This window comes from Cynara cardunculus, assembly GCF_001531365.2.
Source record: "Cynara cardunculus var. scolymus isolate 2C chromosome LG 1, CcrdV1, whole genome shotgun sequence".
Classification (NCBI taxonomy): Eukaryota; Viridiplantae; Streptophyta; class Magnoliopsida; order Asterales; family Asteraceae; genus Cynara; species Cynara cardunculus.
Genome location: NC_037528.1, coordinates 17,389,699 through 17,410,104, shown reverse-complemented (window position 1 = coordinate 17,410,104; position 20,406 = coordinate 17,389,699). Strand labels below are relative to the sequence as shown.

The 20,406-nt window shown below is 37.6% G+C and overlaps 1 protein-coding gene across 1 annotated transcript in view; it reads left to right on the top strand.

Annotated features, from left to right (window-relative positions):
* The first annotated feature begins 4,320 nt into the window (after positions 1-4,320).
* The window catches only part of LOC112517016 (protein GRIP), a 17,124-nt gene continuing 1,038 nt past the window's right edge, over positions 4,321-20,406 (top strand). The window contains exons 1-21 of the mRNA XM_025124313.1: positions 4,321-4,648; positions 5,442-6,391; positions 6,589-6,704; positions 8,595-8,764; positions 9,420-9,513; positions 14,926-15,012; positions 15,121-15,201; positions 15,314-15,439; positions 15,679-15,787; positions 15,864-15,943; positions 16,680-16,808; positions 16,896-16,996; positions 17,604-17,737; positions 17,824-17,930; positions 18,008-18,127; positions 18,225-18,255; positions 18,390-18,448; positions 18,737-18,808; positions 19,182-19,229; positions 19,638-19,743; positions 19,829-19,887. Coding sequence (XP_024980081.1) covers positions 5,602-6,391; positions 6,589-6,704; positions 8,595-8,764; positions 9,420-9,513; positions 14,926-15,012; positions 15,121-15,201; positions 15,314-15,439; positions 15,679-15,787; positions 15,864-15,943; positions 16,680-16,808; positions 16,896-16,996; positions 17,604-17,737; positions 17,824-17,930; positions 18,008-18,127; positions 18,225-18,255; positions 18,390-18,448; positions 18,737-18,808; positions 19,182-19,229; positions 19,638-19,743; positions 19,829-19,887 — 2,619 coding nt within the window. The 5' untranslated portion in view covers positions 4,321-4,648; positions 5,442-5,601. The remainder of the gene's footprint in view (positions 4,649-5,441; positions 6,392-6,588; positions 6,705-8,594; positions 8,765-9,419; positions 9,514-14,925; positions 15,013-15,120; positions 15,202-15,313; positions 15,440-15,678; positions 15,788-15,863; positions 15,944-16,679; positions 16,809-16,895; positions 16,997-17,603; positions 17,738-17,823; positions 17,931-18,007; positions 18,128-18,224; positions 18,256-18,389; positions 18,449-18,736; positions 18,809-19,181; positions 19,230-19,637; positions 19,744-19,828; positions 19,888-20,406) is intronic.

The window sequence follows — 20,406 nt, the reverse complement described above, 5'->3', positions numbered from 1 at the left end:
ATTTAGACATCAATACCGTTTAATTTGATCACCTAAAGAATATTAAAAGCAATTAGAAATATTTAAGACGAAAAATAGAATATTTCAAATCGAAGATACGAAGAATATTCAAGAATATAAAAAACAAGACGTTAAAAGAATTAATTTAGTTTCAAATCCCAACTTTTTGTGATTTTCTCCCGATATCATCCTCGGGGGTGTTTGGTTCACATAATATAATTTGATGGAATTGAAATCAACCAAAGGAATTTGACTTTGAAGAAATTTGACCACGCGTTTGGTTGGTAGGAATTGGAATGAGATCTCTCAATAGAATTGGAATAATCGTCTCTATTTGGATTATCTCATCCATCGCCCGACCCACACCCTACCAACCACCAAGTCACTATTGTCGTCGTCACAGCTATCACATGTCCCACCCCTACCCAAACCCCACCTACCATCCCACCCCCCGCCCCATCACTCCTGCCCCACCCCCTGCTCCATAGGTTGGGGCCCGGTAAGGTGGGCAATGGGTGGCAGGGTGGTAGCTGTGACGACTAGTGGTAGGGTGGTTATTAGTGGTGGGTTGTGTCACACCCCGCTAAAGCGGAAACACGGAATGCTAACAGACAAGCGAGTCTTAGCAACAGTTTAAGAGAAACACTTTCAACGAAGATTCAAAAAGAAAATATATAGTTCATCGACTTAACATGATTCCAAGGTTACAAAAATATTTGAAATACAATAGAAATTGTCTTGATCGATGTGATCCAAGTAATGCTCCCCAATGTCCACATAACTTACTTAGTACCTGAAAAGCATGGCATAAAGCATAGTCAACTACAAGAGTTGGTGAGTTCACATGTTTTATATGCATAAAAATAATTTTAAATGCATCAATCTTGGTTATAAATTTATTAACAATATCTTTAAAAATAACGACATACACATGATTGAAAATAGTTGAGCCACTACTAAACCTAAAAACGCCCCATGAACTACCTCAGAGGTGGTAGCGAACCACATGTGTAGTTCATATATACAAGAACTACCTCAGCGGTGGGACTAAACCCCACATGTGTAGAACTCATGCCGAACTACCTCAGCGGTGGGACTAAACCCCACATGTGTAGAACTCCTGTCGGACTACCTCAGCGGTGGAACTAAATCCCACATGTGCAGAGCAAAATTTAATGACCAAGTGCACCCTACTTGTTAATATAAAGGGTGGGTATACAACCAAATAGCGCAATCCACAAGAATCATGGGTTCAAAATGAATTAATAGTAGTGGAAATAAATGGGGACTTTTAGTCTCAACATATCAATAATGTATACATTTAAATACTCATAACAAGATTCATATATCAATATAAATCTATCAAATATTCAATAATCATGTTTTTCACCCCAAAACGATAAATTGGTAAAAAAGGGCCGTGAACTCACAGTTTGGCGATAATCAATTGCTTTTCCTTAGGAGACTTGCTATCAACTGTTCGGACTTCCTGACAGGACGACCAATTTTTAATACGAATTTCTAACCTCCAAAACTTAAGTTGTGAAAATCTGTCTTCAAGGTAATCTGTCAGATGCTAGTACCAAGGTAGCGGACGCTTAAATATTAGCCTTAACGATTAACTTCAAAATTCAAATAATGACATCATTTAATGTCTTTCCAAAGCAGATGATGGCAGTCGCCATCTGTTGGAATTTGTAGATTTTGGGTGGGTTTAATACCCTTCCCAAGAACAATTATAACCTCGAGCCGCACACCTCCCCCAAGACCGGTTGCATGTCCAAGAATGGCATCAAATGGGGATGGTTTCGACTCTAAGTTTTCAAGAATAGAGACAGATAATACCCTAAATTCTCATTTTTTTGTGTAAGATCTAGGTAAGAAAAGAAAACAATTGGGAGTCTTTAGATTTCGGAAAGCTATAAGATAAAAGATTTGATTTAGAGTTGCATGCAGGACTCAAGTCACCCAAAGGTGTAATCGGTTCTTAAAATGTAAGAACTATCTTCTCCTCTTTTGAGATTAAAAAAGTTTCTAGGTCACAGATTATCACCTGATGAAGACATATGCATGTCTTCGATGAATAATCTCACCATCCGAAACTTGAGTTGAGTAAAAAGAGAAAAAAAATAGGAAATCGAACACTTTAAAGGGATTAGATGACTTTTAGGAGCATACCTTTTTGAAGACAAGGCAGATAAGAACGATTCGAGCACAACAACAATTCTAAACTTGCAGGAAGAAGAGTTCGGCTTGAAGGTGATGAACTATTTAGAGAGGGAGAACGAGGAAAGACTAGAGCTTTTTGAATAAAGAAGAGTTTTTAAAAGAGAAAGGGGGTATGTATATATATATATATATATATATATATATATATATATATATAGGACTTCTAGAAGGAAAGTGGGCTGGCCTCTAAAAGCCCAAGCCCAAGGAGTTGAAAATTTTCCTTAAATTAAGGCCCAAAAATCTACAATAACCAAAATGTCCAAGCTTGGAACAAGACTAGCTGTCGAACATAATGATCAAATTGAGCAACCAGCGCCTCAGAAAGAAAACAACAGAGCTTCTGCGAAGAAAAGACGTCAGAGCTTCTGTGAAGAGACTCAAAACTTATGCAAAGAGATGCCAGAGCCTCTGTGAAGAGACAGAGAGTCTCTGTGAAAAGATAGTCTTTGAGAAGAATCGCCAGAGTCTCTGTGAAAAGACACAAAGTCTCTGAGAAGAATTGCCAGAGTCTCTGTGAAAAGACACAGTCTCTGAGAAGAATTGCCAGAGTCTCTGTGAAAAGACACAGAGTCTCTGAGAAGAGGCAACAGAATCTCTGTAGATGGTACCAGAGCCTCTGTAGCTAGTGCCAGAGCCTCTATGACTATCACCAGAGCCTCCGATCGAATTGGCGACCTCTTCAAGATCATACTCTGAATAAGGTTAATCCTAAAAGACTTAGTTTTCTAATGAAGATTTCGAAATGAGGTCCTAACCTGGAAATTCAAAAGTGCAGAGTTGTTACAGGTTGGAGCAGGGTAACATGGGCGCGAGCTGTGGAGCAGACCAGGACAGTGGGGTGGTAGTTGTGATGATGATAGTGGTAGGACAGTGGTCGGGTGGCTGGGGCCTAGGAGTCGGTAGGTATGACAGACAAGAATAATGACATAATGTTTAGTGGTGGCGTGGGGTAGGGTGAGTGGCGGTTGTGAGAGCGATAATAGTGGCGTGGGAGGTTACGTTAGGGGCGAGGTGGGCGGTGGGGATGGGTGATAGCTGTGAAGACGACAGTGGTGAGATGGTGGTCGGGTGGCTAGGAGTTGGTGGATATGACGACGATAGTAGTGGCATGGTGGGTGAGTGGCAGTTGTAAGTTCTTGTCTTTCGGATTTCCATTACAGACAGGTACACGATATATTTTCCACGTTCATAGGAGTGCATAAGACCTGGTTGCAAGGCAGTTCTATCAAAAATCGAGTGCAGATTCTCCAATAGATTGACTTGCAATAATACATAAACAACGAGAATAATGGTGTGGTACTAGGGGTTAGGTTAGGGGCGTGACAGTAACCGTAGTAGCATGGTCGTAGTAAGTATGTGCAATGACTGACATATTGACGGGTGGGTGTGATGACAACAGTGATGACATGGTGGTTAGTGGTAGGGTGGAGTGGGATGGGTGGCGGCGACAATAGTGGTATGGTGGTTGGGGAATTAGGGATGAGGCATGACGAACAATAGTATCATGGTCGTGGTGGATTGTGATGAAATTCAATTTCTTCCATTATAACAAAGAATGATAAATTCATTAATTTGTGGAATCCACTGAAATTCGAAAGATTCCATCCATTTCAAGAAATAAACCAAACAAATAAATTGAAATTTGGTCAAATGAATTTGTCATTTCAATTCCATCAAATTTCTTTGAATATCACGAACCAAACGACCCCTTAATTTTTGCTATATGTAAATCTATTGGATCTTTCATCATCATTTCCATTGATTTGCTTGTTTTCTATTACCCACGTTAGCTACCAAAATATTTTTGCCGATGCAATTTCAATTATTTTTCTTTTGTCGTTAGCTAATGCTTTCATTATCATATTTAATCTTTCGTCAATTTCAATGATTTTTTCCGATGCAATTTCAAATATTTTTGCTAATGAAATCGTGAGTTGTCATGTTTCTCTCTGAAAGCTATACGTATAAAAAAACTTCGGTTCAACTTCTCTTAAAAAACAAACAACATACAAAAATAAATCTAGAAATTTGAATGAGGATAAAATGATGAATTTACTGAAGTTGGGGGGTGCAAGGTTCGATTTGCGTTTTGCGGACTTCTGAGTCAACTCGTGACTCGGGAGCATACGTAAATCGAAAATCTGGTGCCATTGAAAAGCTTCCATTTTTCACAAATGCGAATCGTGAGAACATAGCATTCATAGAGTTTATGCCATCCGAATCTCCACCCCTTTTTTCAATCATAAATTTGTTCATAATGACGGTTTGATTGATTCATAGAGGGGGTGGTGGTGTTTAGATCCTTTAGGTATTCGAAAAAATATTCACGAAATATAGATCTTGATTGACCAATTAATCACACCCATTTCGGATTAAAAAATGTTGGCTGATTTTGTTCTCGTCTACACAAGATAATAAGGTTAGATACCTCAAATGCTCTTCACTTTTTATTTTGATATGCAGAATTGCTTACCAGGAGTACTTTGTATGCAACAAAAAATCCCAATTGTTACCACGTTGTCAAGTTATTTCACTTGTTGCAGTTGCTTTCAATCTGGTTTGTTTTATACTTTATGTATGTTAGTATGTACTCTGTGTGAGTGTTATTGTAGATCGAATTAGTCACTGATATTAGCTGCCTCATGTGGTATATTGGTGTGATGATCGAGAAGTTGTTATTGTAGGAGGTTTCAGACTTGTTTGTGAGTCAAGGTAGGGTGTGAGAATGTGGAATTGGATTGAAGCTGATTTTAGTTCAAATTACAAACCATGCAATTGAGTTTCCAATGCCATGATATACATAAGTTTGATATAAATATGTGTCAGGAAATCCAAATTTTGTGGATTAGAATTAGAATTGGAATTAGAGTTACTTTCAGTATATGCTCCCACACATCCCACCCCAAATGTTAATCAAGAACATATTTGATGCTCTTCTTTGATCTTCTTTAACCGCAAAAAGCTGATCCCATTGCTTGTATATTTTCCTTACTCTGATTTAGGTAGGTGTTGGTGTACCAGTTATCAGTTGTTTCTAATGTCTCTTTTATTGTCCACTGCTCTGGCAAACCATCTCATCTTGTTATAATGGACAAACTGTCCCTTTCAGTACGTGAAACAATTTGCATCATAGGATCTTCTATAATTAGTATCCAAGTAATCGACTGATTTTGTTGTACCTTATATTTACCTTTTTCTGTTTTTTCTTAAAGTTGCTCACAGACGAAGGGAACTAAATCTGTTGGAACCTTTATAAGGGAAGAGTTTGTTATACACATGCCATTCTAGTGTTTATTTTTATCAAGTTGGAAGAGTAAATAAAGACATCACCAACTTCAAAATACAGCGCAGTATTTTAGAAACTACAAGATAATGTCAGAAGGGGAAGATGAAATTGAGGTGAGATTAGAAAATCATGTTGGAGATGCTGTACAACCTTATCCAAAATTGAATGACCCGAGTCCTCAAAATAGCGGAGATCTAAATGAGGATACTGCTTTATCCGATGGTAGCCTCAATTCTGAAAAATTGAATGATCCGAGTCCTCAAAATAATGGAGATCTAAATGAGGGTGCTGCTTTATCTGATAGTAACCTCAATTCCGAAAATTTGAATGACACAAGTCCTCAAAATAGTGGAGATCTAAATGAGGCTGCTGCTTTATCTGATAGTAACCTCAATTCTGAAAAATTGAATGCCACGAGTCCTCAACATAGTGGAGATCTAAATGAGGGTAGTGCTATATCAAATAGTAACCTTAATTCTGAAAAATTGAATGACCCGAGTCCTCAAAATAGTGGAGATCTAAATGAGGGTACTGCTTTATCCAACGGTAACCTCAATTCTGATGATACTCAAGATCAGCTGATGCAAATGGTGGTAGAGCTTAAGTTTCAGAATGAGTACTTGAAGTCTCAATTCCAGGAATTGAAGAATGTACACACAGAGTCAGCTGGTTCTTTCCAACAAGCTAAAGCAATTGATCAAGATGGCGAATTTGGAGGTTCCAAAGAGTTGCATGACAAAATAGATTCCTTGAGTAAAGAACTTATAGAAGAAAGACAGACACGGGGTGCTGCAGAGGCAGCTCTGGAGCATCTTCGAGCAGAATACTCAGATGCCGATGCCAAGTCCCAAGAGCTTGCTGCTAAACTAGCTGAAGGTTGTATACATTTCCTGTTTGTCCTTTAACTATTGTTTTTTTGATCTGCTTTACTATGATTACCTTGGAATGTGAATCGAGGAGGTTTTTGTAGTTTCCATGGCCGATGGCTGTAGGTATGATAACGCTTTTTGTTGCTGGTATTGATTTCCTTTTTTGATCTTAGTATAAAGTTATACCATGGTTTGTTCATACAGCTGAAAAAAATCTGGATCAACAAATAAAAGAGCGTGATGAGAAGTACTCTGAGCTTGATTCTAAGTTAAACAGGCTTCACAAGCGAGCAAAACAACGAATCCAAGAGGTTCAGAAGGTAATTCAGTTCGTGGGTCCTTTAAAACCATGCAGTATCCAATATATTACATATTCAGACATTTTTTCCTTCACATTGATACCACTGGGGCATTATTTTAATACCTCTATATCAACTGCTTATTTTATTAGTTTTCTTTATGTGCATGCTTTAACTATAAATACTTTTGAGGGACTTCTGTGATGTTGATATATAACCAACAGGGAGTCCTGGACTCAGTTTTGCAAACTATGCCTCAATATTTGGGAGTATTCTGGCCTTGTTCACTTAAATTTTCACACAATTTAGTTTGTAAAGGGCCTTAGATTTGGAACCGCCTTACATTCTTTTCATGAATTTTCCACTTGGCAATGATGCTGGTGGAAAACTGGAAAATCTTATTTGTAAACTTTCTTCCATCACAACTTGTCAAATGCATTGTAGTTGAACAGGAAGGAACTTATCACTATAAGGCCACTAAGCTATCACATGCGTCAGTAAGCTATCGCATACGCTACTCCAGCTATTTCGTTTGGATACAGCACAATCATGCTAACAGTTCCTATTTAACAAGAATTGATTCGCTCCTGCTTACTTTCACTTTTCCTTGATCTCAAGCATTTCTGTCATATCTTAAGCTGAATTATCATATTATTATTTTTTATCAAGAAAGAAATTGTAATGAGATATAGAGATAACATGTCTAGGAAAAAAGAAATGCAAAACACAATGCTTCCATAATCCTAAAATGGAAAAAAGTAGAAAATTCGATAAACTCAAGAAACTGACAATTAACAGTTCGATATTAACCAAACTGGTGGTGAATTCTCCACAAAGTTCCCATTATTGCTACCAAACAGCGACATCAAATCTCGTCTGTACCTGCATATGCTTTAGATCCTCTGAAGCCAGTCACTAAAGTTCCCCAGAATGTACATGACTCAATCACGTCCACTCCCAAAACTATAAAAAGTGTCGTGGTTTCTAAGTTAGCTTCCTGAAGAGAAGTAGACGATTGATATATAGTTTTGAATCTAAAACCCACATCAACAAGGGATTAGGGATCCTCCACAAAGTGAGAAGTGAAGCTGATCCACTGATATGAGAATGAGGCAGCTCACTGTAGGAAAGCAGAAAACTCTCTGATCTCTCTGGAAATACTTTTCCCAAGCTGACACTCACACTCACAACAAAGCCAACAATGGGCTTATTCTTTTACAAGGCAGTCAACGTAATGTTAACATGATACTGTTGACCTTGACAGATATTTTTTGATTAAAGGTAATAAGAATCTGAAATTAGGCCATAGCATATGATGATGTTCTCTCCTGGTGTTTTGAAAGGCATATGGTGGATGGTGCACAATGTAGCAGCAACACATCACTCAAAAGAACACATTACTCAAAAGGGATGACATAAGCGTTTTAGTAAATCATCTCTAAATTTACGATAACACCAATATTCACGTACTTGAGAAAAAAAGAGTTCTCTTTAAATGGCAAATCAACGCATGCACCCATGTTTCCGAGAGATCTGAACTCGTATCATAAGGGTTATAGAGCTCACTTGGTATCATTGGATAAAAGACCTATTTACTTATGAAAATCATTATCCTTAATTACTAAGATTAGGTAAAAGAATGCAAGATGGTAACAATATCTTATCAACGATATCCATTCTGCAATTCGTTATTATAAAGAAGATCTAGTGTGAAAGATCAGGATCCTGCAAAAATAAAATAAAATTCCTTTTTCTACATGAGAAACTTTCATGTTCTCAAGCAGCCAAGACTTGAAGTAAGAAGTGACAATTATATACAATTAAGTTTTTATTTTGTAAGGTAGTCAGAGTATGTAAAATTTTCATTTTGTGTCATAATACTGATTGGTTTGTGGAGACAATCATTTCCAGGAGAAAGATGACCTTGAGGCCAAGTATCGTGAAGTCAATGAGAAGGCAGAGCAGGCTTCATTGCAGTTGTCAGGATTGCAGCAGGAACTTGATCGCACACGCCAAAACGCTAATGAGGCGCTGAAAGCAATTGATACAGAGAGGCAACAATTGCGAAGTGCAAACAATAGGTACAACATACTAAAACTTCAGATCAACGCCATATCCTTTTATTTTGTGGAAGTGAAACCTTTTAGTTTAAAAGTTGAAATGTAGCATTTGTGGAACACGGTACAAGTTTTGCACTTCACATTTTTAGGGTGTCATAAGCTATCTACTAAACCCACAAAGTTACATTCCCATACACAAGGATCTTTTCAAGTAGGAGGGGAGAACAAACATACCCTAAATAACATGAAGTGTGTACCTTCAGACTTGGACCAACATTGCCACTTCTCTATGTCCCAATCTTAATTATAGAAGTCATTGAACTTCTCGATTTTTTAGCATTATTGATGTCGGAACACGATGAATAAAGATATGACGATGGTGTGTGCATTTAAGTGGTTCTGAAGTTAACAATTTGTGGTTCCATGTCTTGATTCATAAAAAAGTTTTATCTCTTCATCCATTCTGTATTTTTTCTTAAAGCTGCATGGTACCAAGCATTAATCATTAATCAGATAGAATTTCGATTATCGACTATGCCAAGCGATTGTAGAAATTTGCTAATGGTTGCAATCTGTTCTCTCTTGTGGAGAAGGCATAATTATTATTTCTACTTTTGAATGCATCATTGATTGCATTGTTTTTTTCTTGGCTATTCACTATCTCAATCGCTTTTAGACTTCGAGACAGTCTTGAAGAGATGCGCCGTTCTGTGGAGCCTAAAGATAATGCTATTGAGACATTGCAACAGTCGCTACTAGAAAAAGAACAGGTACTGAAATGCTTAAACTAGTTCTATGTTCTATACTACAAGAGTACTAGCGACTGTACAAGAAACTTTATCTTGAAATTGTGCAAAAGAGATGCCTTTGCATCTGTTTATTCTGTTATTTATATGTATAAAGGTAAATCTGTTATCCCTTGCTTCATGTAATATCTACTGTTGTGTATCTCCTTCTAAGCTACAATTGGATGAAGGCCAACAGTAAGGCTAGTTATGAAGGACCTGCTCTATGTGGTGATCTAATATTGATGTTTATTCTACCTCCATGCAATCGTTCTTTTTTTACCCTCCAATTAAGAAGAATATCATCTCACAGATCCATGCCTCTGAATGGATTTGAACTCATGATTTAGGCTTTAAAGCTCATTTGGTACAATTGGCCCAAAAGCCTCTTGTTCTGCCTCCATGGCCAATGCAACTTTGAGTTATGTGTTGTGTATTCTGCATTTGATGTTAGTTGAATCTTTCACATGAACTTATGAATATTGAAGGAGTATCCACCTCTTAAAGTTCAATCATATTTGATAGTTTAGGCGTGAGGGAAATTATAGCTTGCTAAGAAGGATCAATTAATTAGAGAATAATGATGAGACACTAACAGATTTAGGAATTTTGCTGTGTTTCTTATTCATTCTTGATAGGGAAGCATACGATATAAATACACAAGGCAAAGGGAAAGAAAAGGAAACTATTCTATGAATCCCTGATTTTATGGGATTGCATACGATCACTAATATTATGGGATTATACTCGACTCCCATTACTCCTACATTAAATACATAATCATTTACATTTTTACATTTTCCCACACTCCCCCTCAAGCTGGTGAGTGGGAGTTTCCCATTCCCAGCTTGGATAAAATTCTCTCAAACGTTGGTCTACTTAGTCCTTTGGTGAAAACATCTGCTAGTTGTCATGAGTAGGCACGAATGGAGTACAAATTAAGCCACTGTCTAGCTTCTCCTTGACAAAATGTCTGTCAACTTCAACATGCTTTGTTCGATCATACTGAATTGGATTGTGAGCTATGTTTATTGCTGATTTATTGTCACAATAGAGCTTCATTGGTCCCTCCCAATTGATCCTTAGATCTTTTACGATGATTTTTAGCCACAATAGTTCGCATGCCATCGTCCGAAATTCGGCTTCAACACTAGATCGTGCTACCACACTTTGCTTCTTGCTTCTCCATGTCACAAGATTTCCTTTGAGATAAGTGCAATACCCTGTTATCGATCTACTGTCAAGTGATGACGTAGCATAGCTTGCATCGGTGTATGCTTCAAGAGTTACAGGGTTATTTCTTTCAAACATGATTCTCTTCCCCGGTGCTCCTTTGAGACACTATAAAGTCCGTTTTGTGGCTCGTAAATGGGTTTCCTTTGGGTTATGCATGGACTGAGATGCTTACAACATAAGCTATGTCAGGTCTGGTATAAGACAAATATATAAGTTTCCCTACAAGCCGTTGACACATTTCTTTGTTCACAATTGAATCTTCTTCTGCATTTCCCAATCTATGATTCGGGTCTATAGGAGTACTAGCAAGTTTGCATGCACCTTGACCTGTTTCCATGAGCAAATCTATAACATACTTCTGTTGGGATATAAAAATTTCCTTTCTTGAATGAGCAACTTCAATTCCAAGGAAATACTTCAGTCTTCCTAATGTCTTGATCTCAAATTCTTTGGCTAGACATAGGCTCAGGGCTTGTTGCTCTTCTTTATCATCTTCTGTTAAATTGATATCATCCACATAAACCAGTAGCATTGTTATTTTTCTTGTTTTTGAGTGCTTGATGAACAAAGTGTGATCCCCTTGACTTCGTTTATATCCCAAAGTTAACATAGCCCTGGTAAATCTCCCAAACCATGCTCGAGGAGATTGTTTTAAGCCGTATAGTGCCTTTTTTAACTTACACACCGTATTGGGTTTTGTTCCCTTTCCATAACTAGGTGGAACATCCATATAGATCTCCTCCTCAAGTTCTCCATGCAAGAACGCGTTTTTTACATCAAATTGATGCAAATCCAAATCAAGATTAGCAGCTAGGGATAAAATTACCCCAACTGTATTCATTTTTACAACAGGTGCGAATGTCTCAAAGTAATCAATGCCAAAAGTTTGCGTATATCCCTTGGCTATCAGTCTTGCTTTATACCTCTCAATTGACCCATCCGCGTTATATTTCACTGTATAAACCCATTTGCATCCTACTGGCCTTTTCCCTTTCAGGCAATTTAACCAACTCCCAAGTTTTATTCTTTTCAAGTGCTTCCATTTCCACATTCATGGCTTGCTTCCAATTTTCATTAGATAATGCCTCAGATAAATTTGTAGGAATGGAAATGGAGTTGAGGTTGACAAGAAATGCTTTGTAGGTGGGAGAGAATTTTGGAAAGAGGTGTAGTATGATAGGGATACAATGGTCTTTTTATGCATTCTCTTGTTCCTTTTCTAACGGCAATAGGCAGAGATTGGTCACTTGTTTGAGATTCGGTTATGCTTTGCAAGGGTATAGAGTTAGAAATTGTTACCTCGTTTGAAGGACCAATATTAGATTCTCGGACTTGCTCAGGTCCAAGAATGCTCTTCTTTTGTCTTGAGTATACCAGGTTCTTTCTAAACCGAGTAAATTCAGATTCTGGAATAGGTTCATCATCTAGTTGAATTGTTTCAGAGTATGAGGAACAAGAGTACTTGGGGAGTGTTCAGGCTCATGGATAGGAGTGGAGTGAGATTGGGATGGAATAGGCTCACGAGCTGGTGAAACTATTTCGGGATTATGGATAACAGGAGTATTTAGGGAGTGCTTAAGGATAGAAGTGGAAGCTAATATAGATAAGTCAAGAAAAATATCTTCCATGCTACCCTTATCTTCCTTTCGATCCTCCCCCTGAAGATAAGGTTGGGTAAAGTAGGGATTTTTTTCGCTAAAAGTTACATCCCTTGACATAAAAAACTTTCTAGATGGGGGTTGGTAACATTTGTACCCTTTCTGGGTTGAGGAATATCCCAAAAAAAACACACTTTAGAGCCCGAGGATCAAGTTTGTTTCTGTCTTGGCTATGGACGTGAACAAATGAAATACATCCAAAAATACGGGGTACAAGATTGTTGGAAGTGGAAACATTTGGGTAAAAGGAAGAAAGTACATCCATAGGACTTTCGAATCCTAGAACTTGGGTAGGGAGTCTATTTATAAGATAAGTTTCTCCCCAAAAATGTTTTGGAACGCTATTTTGAAATAATAATGCTCTGGTTTGATCTAATAAATGCCCATTTTTCCTTTCTGCCACTTCGTTCTATTGGGTGTTTTAACACATGAAGATTCTTGAATTATTCCCTCTTTTTGAAAATAGGAGGTGAGAGTTTGATTGAAAAAGTCTCGAACAGCATCGGATCTTATTTTTTGAACTTTTACTCCAAATTGATTTTTTACCATCGATATGAAATTTGGGAGAATAGTGCTAACATCAGACTTATGTTTTAATAAGAACATCCAAGTAACTCGTGTACAATCATCAATGAAGGTTACGAACCATCTTGCACCCGACACATTGAAAATATTAGATGGACCCCGAATATCATTGTGAATAAGATAAAAAGGAGAGTTGCTTCTTTCATCACTGATAGGAAAAGGGGTACGCTTGTGTTTAGCAAGCTCACATACCTCACAATGAAGGCTTTCAACATCAATTCTTTTAAACAAATAAGGAAAAATAATTTTAATAATCATAAATGAGGGATGACCTAAACGAGAATGATGAATTATGATTTTTTATTTATTGGAAAGAACAGATTCTTATACGAGAAAGTGAGATAATGTAGTACTTTTTGGCATCTCAAGACAATATAGATCATCCTTTTCCTTAGCAAGTCCAATCGTCTTCCCCGAATCCTTTTCCTGAAGCAAACAATATTCGTCACAAAATACCTCTTGACAAGGTAAATCTCGTGTGAGTTTCTTTATGGAGATCAGATTAGTGGACAATTTTGGGACGTGAAGAACATTTTTTAAAAGAATGGATGAGCTAAGTTGGATATCTCCTATACCGGCTACCGTGGTTTGAGTTCCATCAGCGGTGGCAATTTTCTTGTTACTTGGACAAGGTGAGTATGTGGAGAAGTGTTTGGAAGAGTGAGTCATATGGTCAGTTGCTCCTGAATCAATGATCCAAGAGTATTTTAGGGTTGAAACTGAGACATTAAATCCAAATGAAAAAGGATGCTCGCTTGAATAGGTTAAAAAACAAGTACCTAGGAATGAGTATCCACCATTGAGATAGTTCTTTCCATCCAATCGGTATGATGCATGGATGTGCTGTAAATCTCCTGGTTGAGAAACATGGGCTATGGCAGATTCTGATTTGGGTTCTGTCATTCTTTCAGTACTGGGTTAGGAATTGTTGGCAATGAAGGCCACAAAAAAGGAATCAAAGGAAGGAGGCAATGAAGGCCTGCGGAATTTTTAAAGAAGGTTTATGAAGGCTAAAAAGGCTTCCCAATCTTCGATAGCTCTGATACCATAACAGATTTAGGAATTCTGCTGTGTTTCTTATTCATTCTTGACAAAGAAGCATACAATATAAATACACAAGGCAAAGGGAAAGAAAAGGAAACTATTCTATGAATTCCTTATTTTATGGGATTGCCTAATCACTAATATTATGGGATTATAATCGGCTCTCATTACTCCTACATTAAATACATAATCATTTACATTTTCCCACAGACACGTGTGTCAGACATAAGGAACGAAGATTTCTTATTCCTTTACTACTTTGATCCATTTTTGACACCTTTTGTGATGGGAGTACTGGTTTACATTATGTGAGTGCCTGCATTCTATTTATCCAACAGAAAAAACCTGCATCATTGCCATAATGGCCAAGTATGAAGGGTTTTTTTATGTGTATCCTTGATGCTGACCATTTACGAGGTTAAAGAAGAGCAAAGAAGAGCAAAGAAAGTAGTATCAAGAACTTTCGTGTATATATTTATATGAAAAGTGGCATTTCTTTTTAGCTGGTGGTGGTCTTATATGTATCTGTATGCCTGCTCTTGACAGTAGCAAGATTGCCTTGCTGAATGCCTGAAGCTCTGGATGCACAAATTTTTTGGCATCTGCATCTAATCCATCCTTGTGCAATAAAACAAAGGTTGAGGGTAGAGGAACATAGATTAATAGTATTCCTCTGGTTTAATCCCCTAAGATCTTAGAGTTGATGTTATGTTCTTGTGAGATGTTTAGAAACTCTAGTTATTCTATTCAATCCTATCATCTTTTATTCTTAGTGATAAATGACTATCAGAATCTTTGACCTTGATACTAAGAGGAAAAAAATAAGGGAAGTAAGATAGAGTAATATAATTTATATCAACTTGCATGTCGACAGATGCTAGACAACATGCGAGGGCAACTGCAAGCTGCAGAAGAGAAGAGACAAGCTTCAATGGCAGAACTTTCTTCAAAGCATCAAAAGGTACTGTTTCTGTTTGGAGAGGAATAGGATTATAGGAATTTTGAAGTTGGATCCAGCATATCTAGATCACAAACTTTGCCAAAATAACACCTCTGTCGTACTTCTCAGCAAATAGAAAATCTGGAAGCTCAACTTGCCGACTCATCAGCAGATAGAACCAAAGCAACAGAAACAATCTCTTCTCTGCAGGTAAATAAGTCATACATTTACGCAAATGTTTTAAGTTTTTATAACCATCAGTATAGCCAACCACCATTTCTAGTAGACAGAAGTCTGATATTACATCGTTCTCTTCTTTTAGAGACTTGTTGCAGAAAAAGAGTCAAAATTGGCAGAGATGGATGCAGCCTCAACTGGTGAAGCAGCAAGGCTTAAAGCCGCCATGGAGACTATTAAAGGAGAACTTACTCACCTGAAACATGAGCATGTATGAACTGAATACGAGTTTTGTTACCAACTAGTTGACGTTCCATTTTGTAGTATCACCTGTGATCATAGTGACAAACTGCTATACATTTTAGCTGACATTCATGCAGTCACACATGGTTGTTACATTATAAATTTGCAACTGCTTTGCTGTAGGAGTGGAAATCAATTGCAACACACAAAGGTTTATGTTATTGGTAGCATATTCAGCTGATAAAAATGCATTTTTCTATTTCTTAGGAGAAAGAAAAAGAAACATGGGTCGTTGCCTCCCAGGCACTCAGCAGGAAGCTAGAGATTGCCGAGAGTAACTGCATACGCGCTGAAATTGAAGCTGCCAAAATGAAAAGTATATATAATGTTTTGTTCAACTTCGTATTTCGGTACTTACTCTTGTAATGAACCTAATGATGGCAAAACCACAGGTCAGATGGAACTAGAACTGTCTGTGCAAAGTCAACTGTCAAACACAAAAGATGCTGAATTACTGGCCGCCAAAGAGGAGGTAATCGTTCTACTGTGTCATCTCTTCTGTGAAATAGTGTATGGAAAATGTTCGGAGTCCACGTAATGACCATGATGGAGTGAATGGGTAACGGTCTTGGTTTTGATTAAACCATAATCCATGTAGCAGATCATTACAATCTGGCTCAATATAGTATTTTTCCATGCACTCGAGGTGCTGATGGTGTCAGGCCAAAATAACTCATGAAGAATGTGTTAGTATATAAAATAACTTATAATAGTCGACACATGCATATCAAGCGCCATGGTAATATGTTTTCTCAAGTAAAGAAGTATTATGGTAATATTTCTGGTCTCTTTGGAGTCATTGTGTCCTATTTCCCTCCCTATAGTTTTTCTCTGGCTATTCTTATTAGCGACTAATTTTCTTGATTTGGAGAAGAAAGAAAAAGAATTACGCTTGAGGTGTACGGCTCCCAGTTTTTTGCCTCCATTTTTGCTTCACTTTTCATCCTTCTCCTTCTAGGCCTATTGTTGCAAAGTCTTTCTACCTAGGCTTTGGTTGGTAGATGATCATTTCCAGTTAAGTGCCCATTCTTTGACATGCACACATCTTAAGAGCTCTTTGCACATGATGTATGGTTAAAATATGCAACTTACATAGAACATTTGTCAAATTTCTGTCATATTTTTTAATCTATCTCGTTGTCTACACTGCAAATGCATTCTGCTCATTTCCTTGACATCATTCTGGAATCATTTTTCTAATTATTCAGATCAGCCGTCTAGAAAGTGAATTTACTTCCTACAAGGCTCGTGCTCATGCACTTCTTCAGAGAAAGGATGCAGAGCTGGCCTCTGCTAAAGATAACGAACAACTTGCAGCTCTGGAAGAAGCACTGAAGGTATCTATGTTTTTCAGTGCTTATTTTGCTCTTCTGTGTGAAACCGAGGCACACAGATTTACTCACATATGCCATCCGTTCTTTTAGGAGGCCGAGAATGAAATACTGACGACATCTGCTGAAAGGGACAAAGCCCTCCAAGATCTTGAGAATGCTCTAAGTCGTCATGAAAAGGAGCTCAGTGCTAGGTAGCTTGCTACCTCCTTGTCAAGATATATATATATATATATATATATATATAGAGAGAGAGAGAGAGAGAGGGAGGGAGGTTCAGGGGAAAACTCTAAAAAAATAAAAAACTGAGGAATACCCTGGTAACCATTCATCTGGACGGTATGCACATGTGCATTCAAGTAACTGAAGTTTTTTGGTTTTTATGCACGTGTGCATGTTATGCACATTTGCGTACTGGACAAATTGCTTACGAATTACTTGTATGCACGTGTGCATATTGTCCAGATGAATGGTTATCAAGGTGTTCCTCAGCTTTTCAACTTTTTGCGGTTTTCCCCTCAACCTGACCCGATATATATATGACATTGCTCTCATGTTAATTTCAGTTTTTGTCGATGATTCTAGCCTCAATCTCGAATGTCATCCTTTGCTTATAAGATTTCTTGAACATTTTGTATATACCCCTTTGCTTGGATTTCATTCCCTCATCTTCTATTTTGACATCTAATTTTTTGCTAGATGGTTTCCTAGGTCTTGAAGAATCCATGGTTCATAATTTCTTTTTTAAACAATATCTTATGCCTATTTTTCTCTTGTTGCCCACTTTCATGTTTTCTTCAGAGATGAAGCTCTTGGCCTCACTGAGCAACAGGTGAAGAGCGTGGAAATGAAGCTCTCTTCTGCACTTTCTAGCCATCAATCCGAGAAAGAATCTTGGGAAAAGAACCTTCAAAATGTAGAAGAAATGTGGCAATGTAACTAAAATTATTCTGAGTGTACAATTTTATTTGTTAAAGCTTTTCCTTAATTTATTTTGACGACTGCATTAACTATTCCACAGTGAGATTTCAGGCACTAAAGTCCGAAGTTGAACAACAAAAGTCATCACCTAGTGAAACTCTACAAAAAGAATTGCAGGATCTCCAGACACGATATAAAAAATTGAAGGTGCTACTTGTTACATTGTGTATGTGAGGCTGATATCAATTTATACTCTTGTTCAATTTTTTTTTGTTTTATTATAGGAAGAACATGATTCATTTCGTGATCTTGCTGATAAATTGATTGAAGAGAAGGACATGGAGATTTCAAAGCTTGTAGACAACAATAAGAATCTTCTTCGTTCATTATCATCGAAACAATCGGTATCTGCCTTGGTCCTCTCTTTCTATCACAAGTTGAGAATGTTCATTCCGTTATCTTTTTCGTAAACCCTAACATCACTTGTTATTGTTATTTCAGGCAAATAACAATGAAAATGGCCACAATATGGGTACAATTTATTTCATTTTCTATCTTGTTATGTTTCACCCTAGGAATTTCTGTAGTTCTAGCATGATATCTTACCATGTTGGTTGCTCGGGTTCTAAATTTTTTTTCTTTTCTATATTGACTTCACTTTGATAGCTTTCTCAAGACAGGATACAACAAACTCAAACACCTCAATTGAAGAACATCAGATATTGGTATGCACAGTTTTGCACTGTACAAGCATTCTCCAAACTCTACACTTTTTCTGTTGTTATATCCTATAGAAAATACTTCGAGTTTCTGATGCTTATCAACAAACTCAGTTCGCTGGGTATTTTTATATAGACTATGGTACATGATTTCTCACAATAATGTGCAAAGGTATCGGTCTAGTCATCTATGGTCTTTTGATTCAAGTCACTTTGGACTACAGCTGAAAGTTAATTTTAGTAACTAACAACACGATGCTTTCTGATAAAATGATTTTGTGCTTTGGAATTTAGATTTTGGCGAGGCAACAAGCTCAAAGGGAGGAAGAGTTAGCTCAGTCACAGCGACACATTCTTGCGCTTCAAGTAAGTCTTAGAGGTTGTTTGGTTGGTTTTCTATTAAGTCCTATATGGTTAAGTTGTTTGTGTGGATGAATTTGTCTGTATAGATTAAGAAAGTTTTTGTCTGGGATGATTTATTCATAGATGGAAGGAGCATGTTTTTTTAATTGGGAGGGGAAGGTTTGGAATTTTTTTGGCTTTCTGCATAAAGCTCCCCCTAGAAGCTTACTGAATAAAGCCACTTTCTATAACATTAAGCCACTACCAAACAGTCATGTATAGCTAACCGAACAAGCTGCGAGTCTCATTAAGCTGCTAACAAACAGGCCTTTGGTGTCTTTATGTTTAAGTTGCTTTTCAGAATTTCTACAGTAGTTTCTTATGTACTTTCTTGCAGGAGGAACTTGAAGAGCTTGAACGTGAAAATCGTCTTCACAGCCAGCAGGTATGTTTCTCTGCATTCTGACAATTCTTTTGTGGGTAAGCAAGTTCTCTAGTGTGATGTGCTATAATGTGCAAGTACATAGGAAAACACACATGCAACGCCCCATAGCCCAAAGCAGCATGTTGGCCCGATAACTTCCAAATCAACTTAAAACCACAGTGGAAGTTATTGGTAGTGAACAGCTTTGAGAGCGCAAAAAAGGGTATCCAGGTTGTTCCAACTCACCTCAGAACATTTGAACTTCTAATGTGCTGTGAATTTTGAGAATGGTTGCTAATTGAGACAATATCTTTAGTGGACGATGTGTTGTAAGTTACATGAACTGAGACTCGTCCACGTTGTCGTACGGGATATGACATGAACTATACTTATAACTTTCACTATTACTTTTCTCATAACAACCCACAGCAAGCTATGTTGAAGGAAGAGCTCCGAAACATGGAAAGATCAAAAAAGAGGGAAGGAGTCGATATGACGTATCTTAAAAATGTCATATTAAAGCTTCTTGAAACAGGTATTCGATTCTACATGGTGTTCATTTGCTCTTGATTTTTATATCTGTAAATAAAATATATCCTGCTGAACTTTTGTGGGAATAGGTGAAGTTGGGGCTCTACTACCTGTTATTGCAATGCTCCTTCAATTCAGCCCTGAAGAGGTGAGCATATCATTTGTTTGCACCATTTGTTTCTATTTTCCATTTTCCATTTTCTAAAGACGCATATGACTTATGCACTTGACGTTGAGCTGAGGGTCAGCTCAATTTTAAAAGAAAGGCCAACAAGCCTTGAGGCTCCTTTCCTTAGGCTGCCGATTCCAGTATTCTCAGGGTCACTAGGGATTTACCTGACTGTTATCTTATCTTCATGGCCATGCGATAAGTTGAGATACGCACAAGCTGGCCTAGACACCCATGGTTACACAAAAAAGACCCATATGACAAGGTGTCCAAAAGTTCTCTTGAACCACTTTTGAACCTGTTGGAGTCCCACATTGGCTAGAATTGAACCAATTCTCCTGTATATATGTTGGAACCTCCCCTTTCTCCATAAGGGCTCTTTTGGAGAGTGATCTGGGGCTTCCACATATTCTCACATGGTATCAGAGCCAAGGTATGCCACTCTAGGGACTCCGGCTAACCCCCTCTCGATACTCTGCGACAACTTGTGTCCATCTA